At 40.2% G+C, this 20,053-nt stretch overlaps 1 protein-coding gene across 7 annotated transcripts in view; it reads left to right on the top strand.

Annotated features, from left to right (window-relative positions):
* Positions 1-20,053, top strand: part of LOC471761 (SUMO-interacting motif-containing protein 1-like) — a 60,946-nt gene that overhangs the window by 25,104 nt on the left and 15,789 nt on the right. For 5 of the 7 annotated variants that reach the window (XR_010157058.1, XM_024356824.3, XM_024356823.3 and 2 more), the window contains exon 2: positions 15,933-17,315. Coding sequence is in view for 6 of the 7 variants with exons in the window: in XM_024356824.3 (XP_024212592.1) it covers positions 15,933-17,315 (1,383 nt within the window). In the remaining variant the exon portion in view is untranslated. Of the gene's footprint in view, positions 1-5,345; positions 5,470-15,932; positions 17,316-20,053 lie in introns of those variants that run through there. The other 2 variants (XM_054685279.2, XM_063810897.1) reach the window with 1 other exon arrangement.

Here is a 20,053-nt window from a genome sequence, read left to right as displayed (position 1 = left end):
AGATTGGAAAAAAGAAATGAAACTGTCCCTATTTCCAGATGACATGATTGTCTATGCAGAAGATCTCAAGGAATATACCCACCCCCAACAACAACAACAACAAAACCCTCCTAGGACCTAATTGAGGGAGTTTAACAAGGTCACTGGATAGAAATTCAACTCAAGCCTTGACCAGGAATTTTTTCCTTCAGGAGTATAGCCAACTTAGAAGGACTCTCCACTTCAAACAAACAAACAAACAGGATTCTGACCGAAACTAATTTGTCCTGCTAGCCAGGCTGGCAAGAATTAACAGAAGTCTCCAAAGAGTAAAATTAACCAAAAACTGTGAACAGAAACTAGAGTGGCAGGCAGCATATCCCATTATCAACACCATAAGTGGGTGATAAGCCTCGGGTCAGCAGTTTGCTGGTATAGGTGAATCTGACACTTCCAATTTGTTAAATCCAAAGCCCCAAAAGAAAAGTGTTCTGGTTTCTGAGCTTTCTTTGTTTTGCTCTAAAATGTGAATAACATTCACCTCACAATGTCTGAAAATAGGGTTAATTAGGAGGCCTGTTGGAGTTATTTCCTAGTTTCACTCTGCAGATGCCAAATATCGGGATGCCTTAGTAACCTGTGTTTCTCCTCCCTCTGGCAATACAACTGTTAAAATTAGATAATTTGTTATCTGTGAAAGTTTAATTGGAGCAATATGTGATGGAAATGCAAATTACTTAGGAGTTAGGGAGAGTATGAGAGAACAATGAAATGAGAATAAATTAACAAATATTATTAGATTAAATTTATTTATTAATCGTGTTGGATCCAAGTACCTTATAGCTACCAAGGATACAGGATACAAAAAGAGGGTATTCTCAAATGGGGGAGAAGATAATTAAGTACCCTGCAAAATGCCTCATGATATGTGCTAAAGTAATATTAGTATGTACAGTGTGCTATGGAACCATCAAAGAGGGGAGCAACTGACTCTCTCCAAAATTTGAAGAGCAATGCAGTTGGATTCTACTTCCAATCTGTGAAACTGCCTCACAGTTAAAGTACTCTCTGAGGGCCCGGTGAGAAATCAGGCAGATACCAGAGAGGAATCTATTCTTACAAGATAGCTGCATAGGGTGATATCTGTGACTTTGCGGCTTTTTTAACTGATTGCATTCCTCAATCATTTGCAACTTGGGTGGCAGAAAGCTGAGATTTTATGGACTTGAAATGTCAGGGGACACAGGTCAAGGCTGGCGGAGCAAGAAATTACAGAGGAATCCCTGCAAACAAGAAAAATCATACGAAGGGTGAACTGCAAAATTTTAGTATAATGAGTGCTCAGGTGGTTGGCTGACAGCCAAATTATGTAGGCACAACAGAGGACCCCCCCCCTCAAGAGGCCAGGTTAAAACAACAGCAGCTGGAAACCATAAGAACAAAGATATCAGTACCTATATTGTGCAAGGGAGACAAAGTTTGCAGTTCGAATCTAGGCAGGTTAAGTATTAATATCTACTAGAACAACAAAAACCCCACAACAATTCTTAGAAGAACACAGTTAAACCCAGTGTCTAGGCATGCAAAGAAACAGAAGTGTGACTCATACTCAAGGAGGGGGAAAGGGCAGTCAATAGAAACTGACTCTGAGTGAGCCTAGTTGTTGGATTTAACAGAAACTTTAAAGCAATTATCGTAAATGTGTTCAATGAGTTAAACTATGACATCAATGAGTGGGGTGGAAAATCTCAACCAAGAAATGGAAACTATAAAAATGGAAATTTGAGAGTTGAAAAATACAGTAACTGAAATTTTTAAAAAATCTAAATAGCTTCAACAGTAGATTAGAAAACAAAGCAGATTGGCAAAAGAAGCCATGAAGTTCAAGCTAGATCAATAGAAATCACCCAGTTTTGAGAAACAGGGGAGAAAAAGATGGAATAAAGTTGAAAAGAGATATGTAGGGCAATATCAAACAATCCATAATAGGTATAATTAGAGTCTTAGAAGGAGGGGCAGCAGTAGATTATAGAAAATTTTTTGAAGAAATGACTGGAATTTTCTCACATTTTGTGGGAAAAAATTAACTTACCCAAGTAGTACAGCAGACTGAAAGCAAGATAATTACAAAGAAAACCACTTATTGACTGTCCAGAGAAAAATGGTATATTGTACATAGGGAACAACAGTGCAATTAACACCTCACTTCTTATCAGAAACTGTGGAGGTCAAAAGACATTGGACCAACATATTCAAATGATGGAAAAAAGAAAGCTTTCAGCCAAGAATTCTGCATCTGGAAAAATTATCCTTCAAAAATAAGGGGAAAATAAAGACATTTTTGGATAAACAGAGATGAGAGAATTTTTCACTAGCAGACCTGCACTATAAGACATTTTGGCTGAAGGGAAATGACACCTAAATGGATATTTGGATCTACACAAAGGAGTGAAGAGCACATGAAATTGTAAATGTGTGTAAAACAAAAATAATGATTTTTTGTTATGTCTTAATATCTTTAAAAGACAAGTGACTGAAACGTATAGTACTACTGTGCTGATGTGTTTACAATGTATACAGATAATACACAGGACAACAAAAATACAGGATGAGGCACAGGTGAGTGGAATATTTTGTAAGGTTTCTATAGTTTTACCTTAAGTAATTCGATAAATTTTCTTTTCTTTCTGTTTTTTTTTTTTTTTTTTTGTCCCCCAGGCTTGTCTTTGTCTGGCTTTGTCCCCCAGGCTTGAGTGCAGTGATGCAATCTCAGCTCGCTGCAGCCTCAACCTCCCAGGTTCAAGCAATCCTCTTGACTCAGCCCCACCAAGTAGCTGGGACTACAGGTGCGCACCATCACACCAGCCAGATTTTTTTGTAGGGATGGAGTTTCACCATGTTGCCAAGGCTGGTCTCCAGCTCCTGAGCGCAAGCAATCTGCCCGCCTTGGCCTCCCAAAGTGCTAGGACTACAAGCCTGAGCCACCATGCTGTGCCAAGAAGTAATTCAGTACATTTTCTAAAATTTTCTAAAGTACACTGGAATAAATTGAATTTATACACTGTAGTCCCAAGAGCAACCACTAAAAATATAATGAAAAGACATATAGATAGAAAACCAATAGAGGAGTCAAAATGGAATGCCAAAAAATATGTCACTAGCATAAAGGGAGGTAGGAAAAGAGGGACAGTGAAACAAATAATGGATAGAAGAAATAGGAAAGAGATGGTATGATTGTAGGTTTAAAAGTGAACATGTAAATAATTAAGTGTAAATAGACCAAAATTCTAAACAAAAGGCAGAGATTGTCAGACTGGACCAAAAAAAAGCAAGAACCAAGTATGTGCTATCTGTATGAGATGTACTGTAGAACCAAGTATGTGCTATCTGTATGAGATGTACTGTCTATATGAGAGACATTCTACATATAAAGATGCAAATACACTGAGAGTAAAAGGATAGAAAGAAATATACCATGCAAATAGTATGCACAAGAAATTTGTAGTAACTCTATTCTTACCAGAAAAACGAGACATCAATACAAGGAAGATTTCTGGAGACTAAGAGGAATCTTTCATAATGATAAGAGAGTTAATACATTAGGAAGTTATAAGAATTACATGTGTATATGCACCTAATAAATACAGTTTCAAAATACATGAAGCAAACAACTAAGAGAGGGAAAACAGTCAAACTACAACCGTAGTTGGACACTTTTCACTCTGTAGTTGATAATACAACTGGATCGCCCCCACCAAAGTAAAGAAATCAAAGATCTGAAAAACACTATTAACTACCATGACCTGATTGATATTTATAGAACTGTAACTAACAAATACAGAATACACTTTTTCTCCCTAAGTACACAAGGAAGATTCACCAGGGTAGGCCGTGTGTTAGGACATGAGTCTCAGTGTATTTCAAAAGATTAAAATCTTACAGAGTATGTTTTCTGACCATAATGAAAGTAAATTTGAACCACATGATAATAAAATGACTACATATTAAAAATTGTGTCCTTCAGAAAAATTCACATACTTTTTTAAATTGTGGGATGAAGCCAAAGTAGTCATTACAGTGAAATTTTTAGTTTTAAATGTTAACATTAGAAAAGAAAAAAGTCTAAACCTAAGCTTCCATTTAAGAAGCTAGAGAAAGAACAAATTAAATACAAAGTAGAAAGAAGGAAATAATAAAGATAACAGAAATAGATGAAATAGGAAACAGATTAAAAAGATCAATAAAGTTGATAAATAGCTAGCTAGATCAGGGATTTAAAAAATGTTACCAATATTGGGGATAAAAATAGGAATTGGGAATAAATCTATACAGAGTATAGAATTATAAAGTTGATAGGAAATATGAACAATTTTATGCCAATAAATTTGATAAATGAGATGGACAAATTTCTGGAAGAACACAAGTCATAAAACTAACACAAGAAGGCAGATAAAATATTAATAGCCCTATGTCTACTAAAGAAATTGAATTTGTAATTTTAATTTGTACCTTTCCTGCAAAGCAAATTTCAGGTGCAAAGAGGTTCACTGGTGAATTTCACCAAACATTTAAGAAAGACATAGTACCATTCAAACACAACTTAAATAGAAGGGGTAGGACTGTTTCTCAAGTTATTTTATTAAATCAGTTTTACTCTGATAACAAAAACAGAAAAAAAAATTACAAAAATAGAAAATTACAAATAAAAATCCCATATAAACATGCAAATTTTTTTTTCTGAGAGATGACGCCTCACTCTATTGCCCAGGCTGGAGTGCAGTGGTGACCCCACAACTGACTGCAGCCTTGACCTCCCACATTTAAGCAGTCCTCCCTTCTGAGCCTCCCAGGTAGCTGGGACCACTGGCATACACCACCACACCCAGCCAGTTTATTTTATTTTATCTGTAGAGACAAGGTCTTGCTTTGTTGCCCAGGCTGGTCTTGAACTCCTGAGCTCAAGAGATCCTCCCGCCTAGGCCTCCCAAAGTGCTGGGATTACAGGCATGCACCACTGTGCCCAGGATAAATATGCAAAAATTCTTAACAAAATATCGATTCACTGAAGCCCATCAATATAGGAAAAGAACAATACATCATAACCAAGAGAAGCTTTCCCAGGATTGCAAGGTTAATTTAACACTAGAAAATCCATCAATATAAATTCTGATATTAGTAGAACAAAAAATCATCATCATCTTAACAGATGCTGAAGAAGCATTTGACAAAATTTAGTAGCTCTTCCCAATTTAAACTCTGAGTAAACTAGGAAAAGAAGAGAACTTCCTTAAAGGCGTCTGTGAAAACCCCACAGCTAGAATTATACTTAATGATGGAAGTCTGAAATTCTTTCTTCTAAGTTCAAGAACAAGCAGGGAAGGCAGAGCAAGATGGCTGAATAGAACCCTCCAGCATTTGTCCCCCAAGCAAGAACACCAACTTGAACAACTATCCACACAAGAAAGCACTTTCAGAAGAACTAAAACTCAGGTGAGCAATCACAGTACCTGGTTTTAACATATTAAGGAAAGAGGCACTGAAGAAGTTAGGAAAGATAGTCTTGAATTGCCTATACCACACCTCCTCTGTCATCCAGCAGTGCAGTATGATGTGGAGAGAGAATCTGTGTGCTTGGGGAAGAGAAAGCGAAGTGATTGTGAGACTTTGCATCGGAACTCACTGCAGCCCTGTCACAGCAGAAAACAACACGCGGCAGAATTTGGCCAGTGCCCACAGCAGAAGCATTTAGAACAGACATAGCCAGAGGCAAATTGTCCGTCCTAGCAGTCGGAACTTGAGTTCCAGCTAGCCCCACCACCATGGGCTAAGGTGCTCTGGGGTGCTAAATAAATTTGAAAGGCAGTCTAGGCCACAAGGACTGCGATTCCTGCACAAGTCCTGGTGCTGTGTTGGGCTCACATCTAGTGGATTTGGGGTCCACATGATCCAGTGAGACACCAACTGGGGCAGCCAAGGGAAAGCTTATGTCACCCCTTCCCCAACTTCAGGCAGCACAACTCACAGCACCAGGAGGAGAGGGAAGAGTACAGAGGGGTCAGGCATGGTGGCCTGTAATCCTAGCACTTTGGGAGGCCAAAGTGGGCAGATGACCTGAGATCAGGAGTTCGAGACCAGCCTGGCCAACATGGCGAAACCCCGTCTCTACTAAAAATACAAAAATTAGCCAGGCGTGGTGGCAGGCACCTGTAATCCCAGCTACTCAGGAGGCTGAGGCCTGAGAATCATTTGAACCCTGGAGGCGGAGGTTGCAGTGAGCCAAGATCTCACCACTGCGCTCCAGCCTGGGTGACAGAGCAAGGCTCTGTCTCAAAAAAAAAAAGGTGTATGAGTAGGTAATTTAAGTAGACCTATATCCAATAAAGAAATAGAATCAATAATTATTAATAACCTTCCAGAACTGGACGACATTCTGTTAAGTGAAATAAGTTAGGCACACAAAGACAAACTTTGCATGTCCTCATTGTTTGTGAGAGCTAAAAATTAGACTCATGGTGATAGTGAATAGAATGATGGTTACCAGAGGCTAGGAAGGGGAGTAGGGGGTTGGGAGAGAATGGATGGTTAATGGGTACAAAAATATTTTTAGATACAATGAATAAGATCTAGTATTTGATAGCACAACAAAGTGACTACAGTAAGCAATATTTTATTATACATTTCAGAATGACTGAGGGAGTACAATTGGAATGTTCTTAACAAAGAAATGAATTCTTGAGGTGATGGATACCCATTTACCCTGATGTGATTATTACACATTATACAATGTCTCAAAATATTCCTGTCTCAAAATATGTACCCCATAGATATATATTATATATAATTATTATATATAATTATATATATTTTTTATATATAATTATTTGTATATATAATTTGTATATATAATATATAATTATATATTATATATTATATATATAATATAATATATAATATATTATATATTATATAATATATATAATATATATATTATATATATTATAATATATTATATATTATATATATAATATATTATATATTATATATATAATATATTATATATTATATAATATACTATATATAATTTTATATTGTATATAATTTTATATAATATATAATTATATATAATTATATATTATATATAATAATATATAATATATTATATTATATAATAGATTATATATAATATATTATATGTTATATATAATATATTATATATAATTTTATATATTATATATAATTATATATATTATATAATATATAATTATATATTATATAATATACAATTTTATATTATATATTATATATTATATGTAATAATATATAGTATATAATTTTATATAATATATAATTATATATATATATTTATATATATATACACACACACACACACACACACACACTATGCACTTATAAAAATTAAAAAGAAAAAAAACAAGGGCCAGGCACAATGGCTCACGCTGGTCATCCCACCACTTTGGGAGACCAAGGCAAGAGGATTACTTGAGCCCAGGAGTTCAAGACCAGTTTGTAGTGACATCCCGTCTCTACGAAAAAAAAAAAGCTGGGCATGGTGGTACACACCTGCAGTCCCTGCTACATAGGAGGCTGAGGTCATAGGATCACTCCACTGCACTCCAGCCTGTGTGACATAGTGAGACCCCATCTCAAAAAACAAAAAGCAAGAATGTCTGTTCTTGGCACTTCTATTCAGAATTATACTGAATGCCTTAGCAATTGCAATAAGGCAAAAAAAAAGGCATACAGATTGGAAAGGAAGTAAGACTTATTTGCACACAACACACATATAGAAACGTATATAGAAATCCTAGGTTCCAAGATAGCCGAATAGGAGCAGCTCCAGTCTACAGCTCCCAGCGTGGGCAACGCAGAAGACGGGTGGTTTCTGCATTTCCAACTGAGGTACCGGGTTCATCTCACTGGGGCTTGTCGGACAGTGGGTGCAGGACAGTGGGTGCAGCCCACCAAGCAAGAGCCGAAGCAGGGCGAGGCATCGCCTCACCCGGGAAGCACAAAGGGTCAGGGAATTCCCTTTCCTAGCCAAGGGAATCTGTGACAGACGGCACCTGGAAAATGGGGTCACTCCCACCCTAATACTGTGCTTTTCCAACGGTCTTAGCAAACAGCACACCAGGAGATTATATCCTGCGCATGGCTCAGAGGGTCCCATGCCCACGGAGCCTCACTCATTGCTAGCACAGCAGTCTGAGATCGAACTGCAAGGTGCCAGCGAAGCTTGGGGAAGGGTGCCCGCCATTGCTGAGGCTTGAGTAGGTAAAGCAGCCGGGAAGCTCAAACTAGGTGGAGCCCACCGCAGCTCAAGGAGGCCTGCCTGCCTCTGTAGACTCCACCTGTAGGGGCAGGGCATAGCTGAACAAAAGGCAGCAGAAACTTCTGCAGATGTAAATGTCCCTATCTGACAGCTTTGAAGAGAGTAGTGGTTCTCCCAGCATGGAGTTTGAGATCTGAGAACGGACAGACTGCCTCCTCAAGTGGGTCCCTGACCCCTGAGTAGCCTAACTGGGAGGCACCTCCTAGTAGGGGCCAACCGACACCTCACATAGCCGGGTGCCCCTCTGAGATGAAGCTTCCAGAGGAACAATCAGGCAGCTACATTTGCTGTTCTGCAATATTTGCTGTTCTGCAGCCTCCACTGGTGATACCCAGGCAAACAGTGTCTGGAGTGGACCTCCAGCAAACTCCAACAGAACTGCAGCTAAGGGTCCTGACTGTTAGAAGGAAAACTAACAAACAGGACATTCACACCAAAACCCCATCTGTACGTCATCATCATCAAAGACCAAAGGTAGATAAAACCACAAAGACGGGGAGAAACCAGAACAGAAAAGCTGAAAATTCTAAAAATCAGAGTGCCTCTTCTCCTCCAAAGGAATGCAGCTCCTTGCCAGCAACAGAACAAAGCTGGACGGAGAATGACTTTGACGAGTTGAGAGAAGAAGGCTTCAGATGATCAAACTTCTCCTAGCTAAAGGGGGATGTTTGAACCCATCCCAAAGAAGCTAAAAACCTTGAAAAAAGATTAGACGAATGGCTAACTAGAATAACCAGTGAAGAGAAGTCCTTAAATGACCTGATGGAGCTGAAAACCATGACACGAGAACTACGTGATGCATGCACAAGCTTCAGTAGCCGATTTGATCAACTGGAAGAAAGGGTATCAGTGACTGAAGATCAAATGAATGAAGCGAGAAGAGAAGTTTAGAGAAAAAAGAGTAAAAAGAAACGAACAAAGCCTCCAAGAAATACGGGACTATGTGAAAAGACCAAATCTGCATCTGACTGGTGTACCTGAAAGTGACAGGGAGAATGGAACCAAGTTGGAAAACACTCTTCAGGATATCATCCAGGGGAACTTCCCCAACCTAGCAAGGCCGGCCAACATTCAAATTCAGGAAGTACAGAGAATGCCACAAAGATACTCCTCGAGAAGAGCAACTCTGAGACACATAATTGTCAGATTCACCAAAGTTGAAGGAAAAAATGTTAAGGGCAGCCAGAGAGAAAGGGCGGGTTACCCACAAAGGGAAGCCCATCAGACTAACAGCTGATCTCTCGGCATAAACTCTATATGCCAGAAGAGAGTGGGGGCCAATATTCAACATTGTTAAAAGAATTTTCAACCCAGAATTTCATATCCACCCAAAATAAGCTTCATAAGTGAAGGAGAAATAAAATCCTTTACAGACAAGCAAATGCTGAGAGATTTTGTCACTACCAGGCCTGCCTTACAAGAGCTCCTGAAGGAAGTGCTAAACATGGAAAGGAACAACCGGTACCAGCCACTGCAAAAACATGCCAAATTGTAAAGACCATCGATGCTAGGAAGAAACTGCATCAACTAACGAGCAAAATAACCAGCTAACATCATAATGACAGGATCAAATTCACACATAACAATATTAACATTAAATGTAGATGTGCTAAATGCTCCAATTAAAAGGCACAGACTGGCAAATTGGATAAAGACTCAAGACCCATCGGTGTGCTGTATTCAGGAGACACACATAGGTTCAAAATAAAGGGATGGAGGAAGATCTACCAAGCAAATGGAAAACAAAAAAAGCAGGGGTTGCAATCTTAGTCTCTGATAAAACAGACTTTAAACCAACAAAGATCAAAAGAGACAAAGAAGGCCATTGCATAATGGTAAAGGAATCAATTCAACAAGAAAAGCTAACTATCCTAAATATATATGCACCCAATACAGGAGCACCCAGATTCATAAAGCAAGTCCTTAGAGACCTACAAAGAGACTTAGACTCCCACACAATAATAATGGGAGACTTTAACACCCCACTGTCAACATTAGACAGATCAATGAGACAGTTAACAAGGATATCCAGGAATTGAACTCAGCTCTGTACCAAGGGGACCTAATAGACATCTACAGAACTCTCCACCCCAAATCAACAGAATATACATTCTTCTCAGCACCACACCGCACTTATTCCAAAATTGACCACATAGTTGGAAGTAAAGCACTCCTCAGCAAACGTAAAAGAAGAGAAATTATAACAAACTGTCTCTCAGACCACAGTGCAATCAAACTAGAACTCAGGATTAAGAAACTCACTCAAAACTGCTCAACTACATGGAAACTGAACAACCTGCTCCTGAATGACTACTGGCTACATAACGAAATGAAGGCAGAAATAAAGGTGTTCTTTGAAACCAATGAGAACAAAGACACAACATACCAGAATCTCTGGGACACATTTAAAGCATTGTGTAGAGGGAAATTTATAGCACTAAGTGCCCATAAGGGAAAGCAGGAAAGATCTAAATTGACACCTTAACATCACAATTAAAAGAACTAGAGAAGCAAGAGCAAACACATTCAAAAGCTAGCTAGCAGAAGGCAAGAAATAACTGAGATCAGAGCAGAACTGAAGGAAATAGAGACACAAAAAAACCCTTCAAAAAATCAATGAATGCAGGAGCTGTTTTTTGAAAAGATCAACAAAATTGATAGACCACTAGCAAGACTAATAAGAAAAGAGAGAAGATTCAAATAGACGCAATAAAAAATGATAAAAGGGTTATCACCACCAATCCCACAGAAATACAAACGACCGTCAGAGAATACAATAAACACTTCTATGCAAATAAACTAGAAAATCTAGAAGAAATGGATAAATTCCTGGACACATACACCCTCCCAAGACTAAAGCAGGAAGAAGTTGAATCCCTGAATAGACCAATAACAGGCTCTGAAATTGAGGCAATAATTAATAGCTTACCAACCAAAAAAAGTCCAGGACCAGACAGATTCACAGCCGAATTCTACCAGAGGTACAAGGGGGAGCTGGTACCATTCCTTCTGAAACTATTCCAATCAATAGAAAAAGAGGGAATCCTCCCTAACTCATTTTATGAGGCCAGCATCATCCTGATACCAAAGCCTGGCAGAGTCACAACAAAAAAAGAGAATTTTAGACCAATATCCCTGATGAACATTGATGCAAAAATCTTCAATAAAATGCTGGCAAACCAAATCCAGCAGCACATCAAATTGCTTATCATGATCAAGTGGGCTTCATCCCTGGGATGCAAGGCTGGTTCAACATATGCAAATCAATAAACGTAATCCATCATATAAACAGAACCAAAGACAAAAACCACATGATTATCTCAATAGATGCAGAAAAGGCCTTTGACAAAATTCAACAGCCCTTCATGCTAAAAACTCTCAATCAATTAGGTATTGATGGGACGTATCTCAAAATAATAAGAGCTATCTATGACAAACCCACAGCCAATATCATACTGAATGGGCAAAAACTGGAAGTATTCCCTTTGAAAACTGGCACAAGACAGGGATGCCCTCTCTCACCACTCCTATTCAACATAGTGTTGGAAGTTCTGGCCAGGGCAATCAGGCAGGAGAAGGAAATAAAGGGTATTCAATTAGGAAAAGAGGAAGTCAAATTGTCCCTGTTTGCAGATGACATGATTGTATATTTAGAAAACCCCATCATCTCAGCCCAAAATCTCCTTAAGCTGATAAGCAACTTCAGCAAAGTCTCAGGATACAAAATTAATGTGCAAAAATCACAAGCATTCTTATACACCAATAACAGAGAGCCAAATGATGAGTGAATTCCCATTCACAATTGCTTCAAAGAGAATAAAATACCTAGGAATCCAACTTACAAGGGATGTGAAGGACCTCTTCAAGGAGAACTACAAACCACTGCTTGACGAAACAAAAGAGGACACAAACAAATGGAAGAACGTTCCATGCTCATGGATAGGAAGAATCAATATCATGAAAATGGCCATACTGCCCAAGGTAATTTATAGATTCAATGCCATCCCCATCAAGCTACCAATGACTTTCTTCTCAGAATTGGAAAAAAACTACTTTAAAGTTCATATGGAACCAGAAAAGAGCCTGCATTGCCAAGACAGTCCTAAGCAAAAAGAACAAAGCTGGAGGCATCACGCTACCTGACTTCAAACTATACTACAAGGCTACAGTAACCAAAACAGGATGGCACTGGTACCAAAACAGAGATATAGACCAATGGAACAGAACAGAGCCCTCAAAAATAATACTACACATCTACAACCATCTGATCTTTGACAAACCTGACAAAAACAAGCAATGGGGAAAGGATTCCCTATTTAATAAATGGTGCTGGGAAAACTGACTAGCCATATGTAGAAAGCTGAAACTGGATCCCTTCCTTACACCTTATACAAAAATTAATTCAAGATGGATTAAAGACTTAAATGTTAGACCTAAAACCATAAAAACCCTAGAGGAAAACCTAGGCAATACCATTCAGGACATAGGCATGGGCAAAGACTTCATGTCTAAAACACCGAAAGCAATGGCAGCAAAAGCCAAAATTGACAAATGGGATCTAATTAAAGAGCTTCTGCACATCAAAAGAAACTACCCTCAGAGTTAACAGGCAACCTACAGAATGGGAGAAAATTTTTGCAATCTACCCATCTGACAAGGGGCTAATATCCAGAATCTACGAAGAACTTAAACAAATTTACAAGAAAAAATCAAACAACCCTATCAAAAAGTGGGCGAAGGATATGAACAGATACTTCTCAAAAGAAGACATTTATGCAGCCAACAGACACATGAAAAAATGCTCTTCATCACTGGCTATCAGAGAAATGCAAATCAAAACCACAGTGAGATACCGTCTCACACCAGTTAGAATGGCGATCATTAAAAAGTCAGGAAACGACAGGTGCTTGAGAGGATGTGGAGAAATAGGAACACTTTTACACTGTTGGTGGGACTGTAAACTAGTTCAACCATTGTGGAAGACAGTGTGGCGATTCCTGAAGGATCTAGAACCAGAAATACCATTTGACCCAGCCATCCCATTACTGGGTATATACCTAAAGGATTATAAATCATACTGCTGTAAAGACACATGCACACGTATGTTTATTGTGGCACTATTCACAATAGCAAAGACTTGGAACCAACCCAAATGTCCATCAGTGATAGACTGAATTAAGAAAATGTGGCACATATACACCATGGAATACTATGCAGCCATAAAAAAGGATGAGTTCATGTCCTTTGTTAGGGACATGGATGAAGCTGGAAATCATCATTCTCAGTAAACTATCACAAGGACAGAAAACCGAACACCGCATGTTCTCACTCATAGGTGGGAATTGAAACAGTGAGAACACTTGGACACAGGAAGGGGAACATCACACACTGGGGCCTGTCATGGGGTGGGGGGCTAGGGGAGGGATAGCATTAGGAGATATACCTAATGTAAATGATGAGTTAATGGGTGCAGCACACCAACATGGCACAGGTATACATATGTAACAAACCTGCATGTTGTGCACATGTACCCTAGAATTATAATATTTTTTTAAAAGTTAAAAATAAATAAAAATAAAATGTAAGCAAACACTTAAAAAAAATAAATTGAAAGAATAAAAAAAGAAAAAAAAATACCAAGGAATCGACAAAAAAAGTTTACTCAAACTAGTGAACTTAGCAAGGTTGCAGGATACAGTATCAATATACATAAATCAAGTATATTTATATTAGCAATGGACAATTGGACAATGAAGTAAAAATACATTTCTATTTTCAATATCATTAAATTCTTGAGGATAGAGAGGTTTGCATAGGTTCAGTGGAGACATGATAGAGGAAGGGGGGGTTAGTTTAACCAGTGGGGAGAAGTGATCTGGAAGGATTTCACACATAATGGTATCTGTGCTGTGTCTTGAAAGATAAGAAACTCCAAACAATCAAAGGGATGATAGTCATTCCAGGTAAAAGGACAAAAGCAAACATTCCTAGGCCCTAGGTGATCCACCGTGCCTAGCCGGTGATGGGTTTCAAATGTCCAGGCACAGTGGCTCATGCCTGTAATCCCAGCACTTTGGGAGGCCAAAGCGGGTGGATCACCTAAGGTCAGGAGTTTGAGACCGGCCTGGCCAACATGGTGAAACCCCATCTCTACAGAAATAAATACAGAATATTAAATAAAATACAGAAATTAGTCTGGTGTGGTGGCATACACCTGTAATCCCAGCTACTTGGGAGGGTGAGGCAGGAGAATCGCTTGAACCCAGGAGGCAGAGTTTGCAGTGAGCCAAGATTGTACCACTGCACTCCAGCCAAGGCTAACAGAGCAAGACTCCGTCTCAAGAAAATAAATAAATAAATAAATAAATAAATAAATAAATAAATAGGAGAGACCTGGTGATGTTGCATTTTAGCAGTTGGCTATGGGAGAGGAGTTGAGTTCAGACCTTTGATGGCCTTTCAGCTATTTATGTTCAGTTCTTGCCATTGAGAGCCAAGCCACCAAAGGTGGTGATACTATATGGCTGCTTCCTAAGAATGAGGCATTAGGTTTCACCAAGCAATCGCTATTCTAGGATGAGGGAATCCCTATTCCAGGATGCCAGCTTCTCACTTGACCCACTCAGAATTCTATATTCTGCTTTGGTGCTGTTGACAATGGTGACCATCTATTAAGAGAAATAGCATGGTAGCTGTGATAGCAGCAATAGTATTGCTAGCCTCAGGGCCCTAAAGTACCAGTGGCAGTAGTATCCAAGTAAGTGAGAAGACAGAAGGTGGAGCAATATTTTTCCAGGCTCATGGTACAGAGGTTGATTACAATACCTCTGTACTGTATCATTAGGCTTTGTGAATAGCCTGATCAATTTGCCAAGGAATGGAAGTGGAGATCGGAAGTTTTCATTAATTTACTTACTTAGGGCTCAGACTTACACTATTGGTTTTATTACCCTTGTTATATTATCTTTCATATCTGTTTCTAGGTTGATTACATATTGAATCAAGTTGTATATTCCTAGGCCCTCACAGGGAAAGAAGGAGACAGATCTGTGTTTGAATGTCTCTGCTACTTAGCTGTATAATCTTAAGGTAGATAACCTAACCCCTCTGAACTCTAGTTTCCTCATCTGTATGATGGATTGATAATGCCTACCTTATCAGGTCATTGTGAAAATTAAAGATACGTGAAAATACTCAGCATGTTCTTAGCACATAGATTCTCTTACATTTGCTTCACTTCTTAAAATGTAGCTTTTGTTGTAGGTTATCCTGTGTATTTGACCTTCCAAACAAAGGTTGCTTTTGACTTTGTGACTTAAGGTTGGAATATCTCCTACTACTCCCCTGTCCTTGGACCAGAAAAAAAAAAAAAAAAAATCCCACTATGATCCTAGTCATGCTTATGTGGCATTTGGAGAATTTAAGAAGGTATAGAAATTGACAGCTTTGGCAATATTATTGCTTATGTTATACAAGATGTGTAACTTATCAGTAAGGTGAAATGGCAAAGTAATGCTTATCCTTAAAAGCTAAGACTTAAGTCGTCTCAGATAAAGCTAATACTCCCATCTTGACCTCTTCTCTTCACACAATCCTTCAACAGGACTTCATTGACTTAACTAGAGAGACCAGACCAAGGACAAAAGATCGCAGTGGACTGTATGTGATTGACCTGACAAGAGCTGAGGGAGAAAATAGACCTATTGCCACTCTTGACTTAACTTTAGAACCTGTCACTCCTTCCCAGAGGGAGCCAACCAGTCTTCAGACATGTGCCAGCCTCTCTGGCAAAGCGGTGATGGAAGGGCAGGTGGACAGAAGCTCTCAGCCTACAGCACGGAGACTCATTAACAGTGACCCTGTAGATTTGGACCTAGTGGAAGAAAACACCTTTGTAGGTCCCCCACCCGCTACATCCATCAGCGGAGGCTCTGTTTATCCAACAGAGCCTAATTGTAGCTCAGCCACATTCACAGGGAACCTCAGCTTCTTGGCAAGCCTACAGCTGTCTTCAGATGTTAGCTCCCTCTCCCCAACAAGCAATAATAGTAGCAGCAGCAGCAGCAGCAGCAATCAAAAAGCACCCTTGCCATGCCCACAGCAAGATGTGTCTCGCCCACCACAAGCCTTGCCTTGCCCACTGAGAGCCTCACCTTGTCCACCACGAGCCTTGTCATGCCCATCACAAACCATGCAGTGCCAACTACCAGCTCTAACTCACCCACCTCAAGAAGTGCCATGCCCTCGGCAGAATATCCCAAGCCCACCTCAAGACTCGTTATGGCATCCTCAACACTCACCAAGCCCACCTCAAGACTCTCTGGGCCTACCTCAAGATGTGCCAGGCCCGCCTCAAAGCATATTACATCCACAAGATGTGGCATACCTGCAAGACATGCCACAGTCACCAGGAGATGTGCCACGGTCACCAGGAACCATGCCACCATCACCAGATGTGCCACAGTCACCAGGAGACATGCTAGGGCCACCAGGAGATGTGCCACAGTCACCAAGTTATGTTTCACCGTCACCAGATGCACCACAGTCACCAGGGGGCATGCCACACTTACCGGGAGATGTGTTATGTTCACCTGGAGACATGCCACACTCATCAGGGGACGTGACACACTCACCTAGAGACATCCCTCACTTACCAGGAGACAGGCCTGACTTTACCCAGAATGATGTACAGAACCGTGACATGCCTATGGATATCTCAGCTCTGTCCTCTCCAAGCTGCTCTCCCAGCCCACAGTCTGAAACTCCCTTAGAGAAAGTTCCTTGGCTCTCTGTCATGGAAACCCTAGCCAGAAAAGAAATATCACTGTCAGAGCCTGCCAAACCTGGGTCTGCCCACGTACAATCACGAACACCACAAGGTGGGTTGTACGACAGACCATGCCTGCATAGACTGAAGTACTTCTTACGACCTCCGGTTCATCACCTCTTCTTTCAGACGCTAATACCGGATAAAGACACAAGAGAGGTGAGCTAACATCTTCCCTCAGGGATTAGGTGTCCTTTCCCTAGGCCTAGGAGAAGGTCAGTGTGACTGGAGTCCATGCGTGAGAGGACAGGTCAAGCATAAATGAAATTTCTTACCTTTCCTCCACTTGTGAAGACCCATTCAGTGTAGAGGCCCAGATCTGGGTTCAAATTTTAGCCCCACACTTAAAAACTGTCACTTTACTTTTTTTTTTTTTTTTTCTGAGACCGAGTCTTGCTCTGTCTCCCAGGCTAGAGTACAGTGGCACAATCTTGGCTCACTGCAACCTCCGCCTCCCAGGTTCAAGAGTTTCTCCTACCTCAGCCTCCCTAGTAGCTGGGACTACAGGCGCATGCTGCCACGCCCGGCTAATTTTTTGTATTTTTAGTAGAGACAGGATTTCACCATGTTGGCCAGGCTAGTCTCGATCTCCTGATCTCGTGATCCACACGCCTCAGCCTCCCAAAATGCTGGGATTACAGGCATGAGCCACCGCGCCCAGCAGGGCACTTTACCTTTTTGAGCCTTAGCTTTCCTATCTGTAAAATGGAAGTAATAACATACCTCACAGGGTCATACATGAAAGTGTCAGGGTGTCAGGCTCATCGTAGGCCTTATGTAAATTCTTATCTTCTAGCTGGATGTGGTGGCATGCACCTGTAATCCCAGCTACTCAGGAGGCTGAGGCAGGAGAATCACCTGAATCTGGGAGGCGGAGGTTGCAGTGAGCTGAGACTGCACCACTGCACTCCAGCCTTGGCCACAGAGCAAGACTCTGTCTCAAAAAAATAAATAAATTTTTATCTTCAACTCCTATGCTTTTCCCTTCCTGGTGCCGTTATTACAGCTTCCATATCACAGAGATAATAATACTGTATCACTTAAGGGCCTCCAAAATTATTGCTTGCTGACTTTGGGGGAGGAAATTCAATTTTAAGACATGAGTGGGAATGCACTTTCCATTGGTCATCATTGATTTATGAGAAGTAAACTAGATGTGTCAGGGAAGATAACTGGCTAAGTTCCACAGTATGAAGTGTTTTTTAGTTATGTACATCCCATCCCCCATATTAAGAAAACCAGCTTGAAACAGTTCAATGTCAAAAGGTATGTTCTCCTCATTCAAGCAGTGATCCAGGTAGGCAGGAGCCAAGGATTCACACTGATTTGACCTTGGAGAATGATTTTTTTTCTCTTTTTTAAAATTATTACATCTTCTAATATGTTGTATGTCTTCTCCTTCTTTATGCCTCTGCCTGACCACTAGCTCATTCTTTTTTTTTGAGACAGAGTCTCACCCTGTCACGCAGGCTGGAGTACAGTGGTACGATCTCAGCTCACTCACTGCAACCTCCGCCTCCCAGGTTCAAGCGATTCTCCTGCCACAGCCTCCCGCGTAGCTGGGTTACAGGCGCCCACCACCACTTCCGGTTAACTTTTTGTACTTTTAGTAGAGACAGGGTTTCACCATGTTGTCCAGGCTTGTCTTGAACTCCTGACGTCAAGTGATCCGCCCACCTTGGCCTCCCAAAGTTCTGGGATTACAGGCGTGAGCCACCGCGCCCGGCCCAGACAGCATTTATTATTGTGAATAATTTGATGTATTTCCTTCCCAGTTGCCTTTTTTATACATAGGCGTTTTACATACTTTAATAATTGGGATTTTTAACATATACACTTATTATTTTTGATGTTTATGGGGAGTAGGGGTTGAGAGGATGGCTCTGAAGTTTATGCCACGTGTGTTTGAAACCGGCTTCTGCCATTTGTTGTATGACAAATGCTTACCCTCCAAATCTCAGTTTCTTTGTTTATAAAATAGGAATAATAATAGTATGTATTTCCTAAGATTATTGTAAGAACTAGTTGAGGATCAATTAAGTATTCAGTGCTGGGTGCGGTGGCTCACGCCTATAACCCCAGCATTTTGGGAGGCCATGGTAGGTGGATTGCTTGAGCCCAGGAGTTTGAGACCAGCCTAGGCAACATGGTGCAACCCCCTATATAAAAAATTCAAAAATTAGCTGAATATGGTGGCACACACCTGTATCCTAGCTACTCTGGAGGCTGAGACAGGAGAATGGCGTGAACCCGGGAGGCGGAACTTGCAGTGAGCCAGGATCGCGCCATTGCACTCCAGCCTGGGCAACAGAGGGAGACTCCATCTCAAAAAAAAAAAAAAAAAAAATTAATTGTTTAAGGCCAGACATGATGGCTCACACCTGTAATCTCAGCACTTTGGGAAGCCACGACAGGCTTGATCACTTGAGTTCACAAGTTCGAGACCAGCCTGGGCAACATGGTGAAACCCCGTCTCTACTAAAAATACAAAAAAAATTAGCCAAGCTTGGTGGCACATGCCTGTAGTCCCAGCTACTTGGGAGGCTGAGGTGGGAGGATGGCTTGAGCCTGGGAGGCAGAGGTTGCAGTGAGCCATGATCATGCCACTGTGTTCCAGCCTGGGTGACAGAGCCAGACTTTATCTCAAAAAAAAAAAAAAAAAAAAAATTAAGAGCTCCAAATTTATTGTTATTAAACCCTCATATCAAACTTTAAAATTGTTTAATTCTAATTATAAAAGTAATGTATTATGGAAAAATTGAAAAATATAGAAGAGCACATAGAGAAAAAATCACCCCTAATTCTACCACCCACATAATAGAAAATCACTTTTCACATATTCTCTCGCAGTCTTTATATACATATTTTTTGGGGGAAGAAGCAACTTAATATTTACT

Source organism: Pan troglodytes, chromosome 4, assembly GCF_028858775.2.
Source record: "Pan troglodytes isolate AG18354 chromosome 4, NHGRI_mPanTro3-v2.0_pri, whole genome shotgun sequence".
In the NCBI taxonomy this organism is placed as follows: domain Eukaryota; kingdom Metazoa; phylum Chordata; class Mammalia; order Primates; family Hominidae; genus Pan; species Pan troglodytes.
The sequence above is the reverse complement of the archived record's forward strand: the minus strand, read 5'-3'. Positions and strand labels throughout refer to the sequence as shown.